Source organism: Eimeria mitis, genomic scaffold (assembly GCF_000499745.2).
Source record: "Eimeria mitis Houghton genomic scaffold, Emh_scaff4582, whole genome shotgun sequence".
NCBI classification, from domain to species: Eukaryota; Apicomplexa; class Conoidasida; order Eucoccidiorida; family Eimeriidae; genus Eimeria; species Eimeria mitis.
This window is the reverse complement of record NW_013572894.1, coordinates 3,593-4,011: the sequence shown is the minus strand read 5'-3', so window position 1 is coordinate 4,011 and position 419 is coordinate 3,593. Positions and strand designations below refer to the sequence as shown.

Genomic DNA, 419 nt, shown 5'->3' with positions numbered 1-419 from the left:
CTGCTGCAGCACCAAGTGCAGCTTCTGCTTCTGCTGCAGCAAGAACACCACGAAGAAAAGGAGAATGGCTATGCTGCTGATTCTGCTGCTGCTGCTGCTCCTCATCCTGCTGCAGCAGCTGCTGCTGCTGGTATTTAGATAGCTGCTGCTCAACACCTAATATAGAGAACAACTGCAGCAGGAACGGCATGCGTACGTTGCCACTGTAGCCTAGGCAGCTGTGAGCCAGCAGCAGCAGCAGCAGCTCTTCAGCTAGCGAAGCACTCAAACGAGCGTCCGTACCCTCTACACACACAAACCCTAAACCCTAAACCCTAAACCCTAAACCCTAAACCCTCAGGCGGGAGAAAAAGAGAAAGAAATGCCCTAGAAACAGGGCATTAACACTAAACACTCAAACACTTATACAACACATACCC

The 419-nt window shown here is 50.8% G+C and overlaps 1 protein-coding gene across 1 annotated transcript in view; it reads right to left on the bottom strand.

The window, feature by feature from the left end:
- Positions 1–419, bottom strand: part of EMH_0076260 (uncharacterized protein) — a gene marked incomplete at both ends in the record, with an annotated part of 4,761 nt that overhangs the window by 986 nt on the left and 3,356 nt on the right. The window contains one exon of the mRNA XM_013499708.1: positions 13–285. Coding sequence (XP_013355162.1) covers positions 13–285 — 273 coding nt within the window. The remainder of the gene's footprint in view (positions 1–12; positions 286–419) is intronic.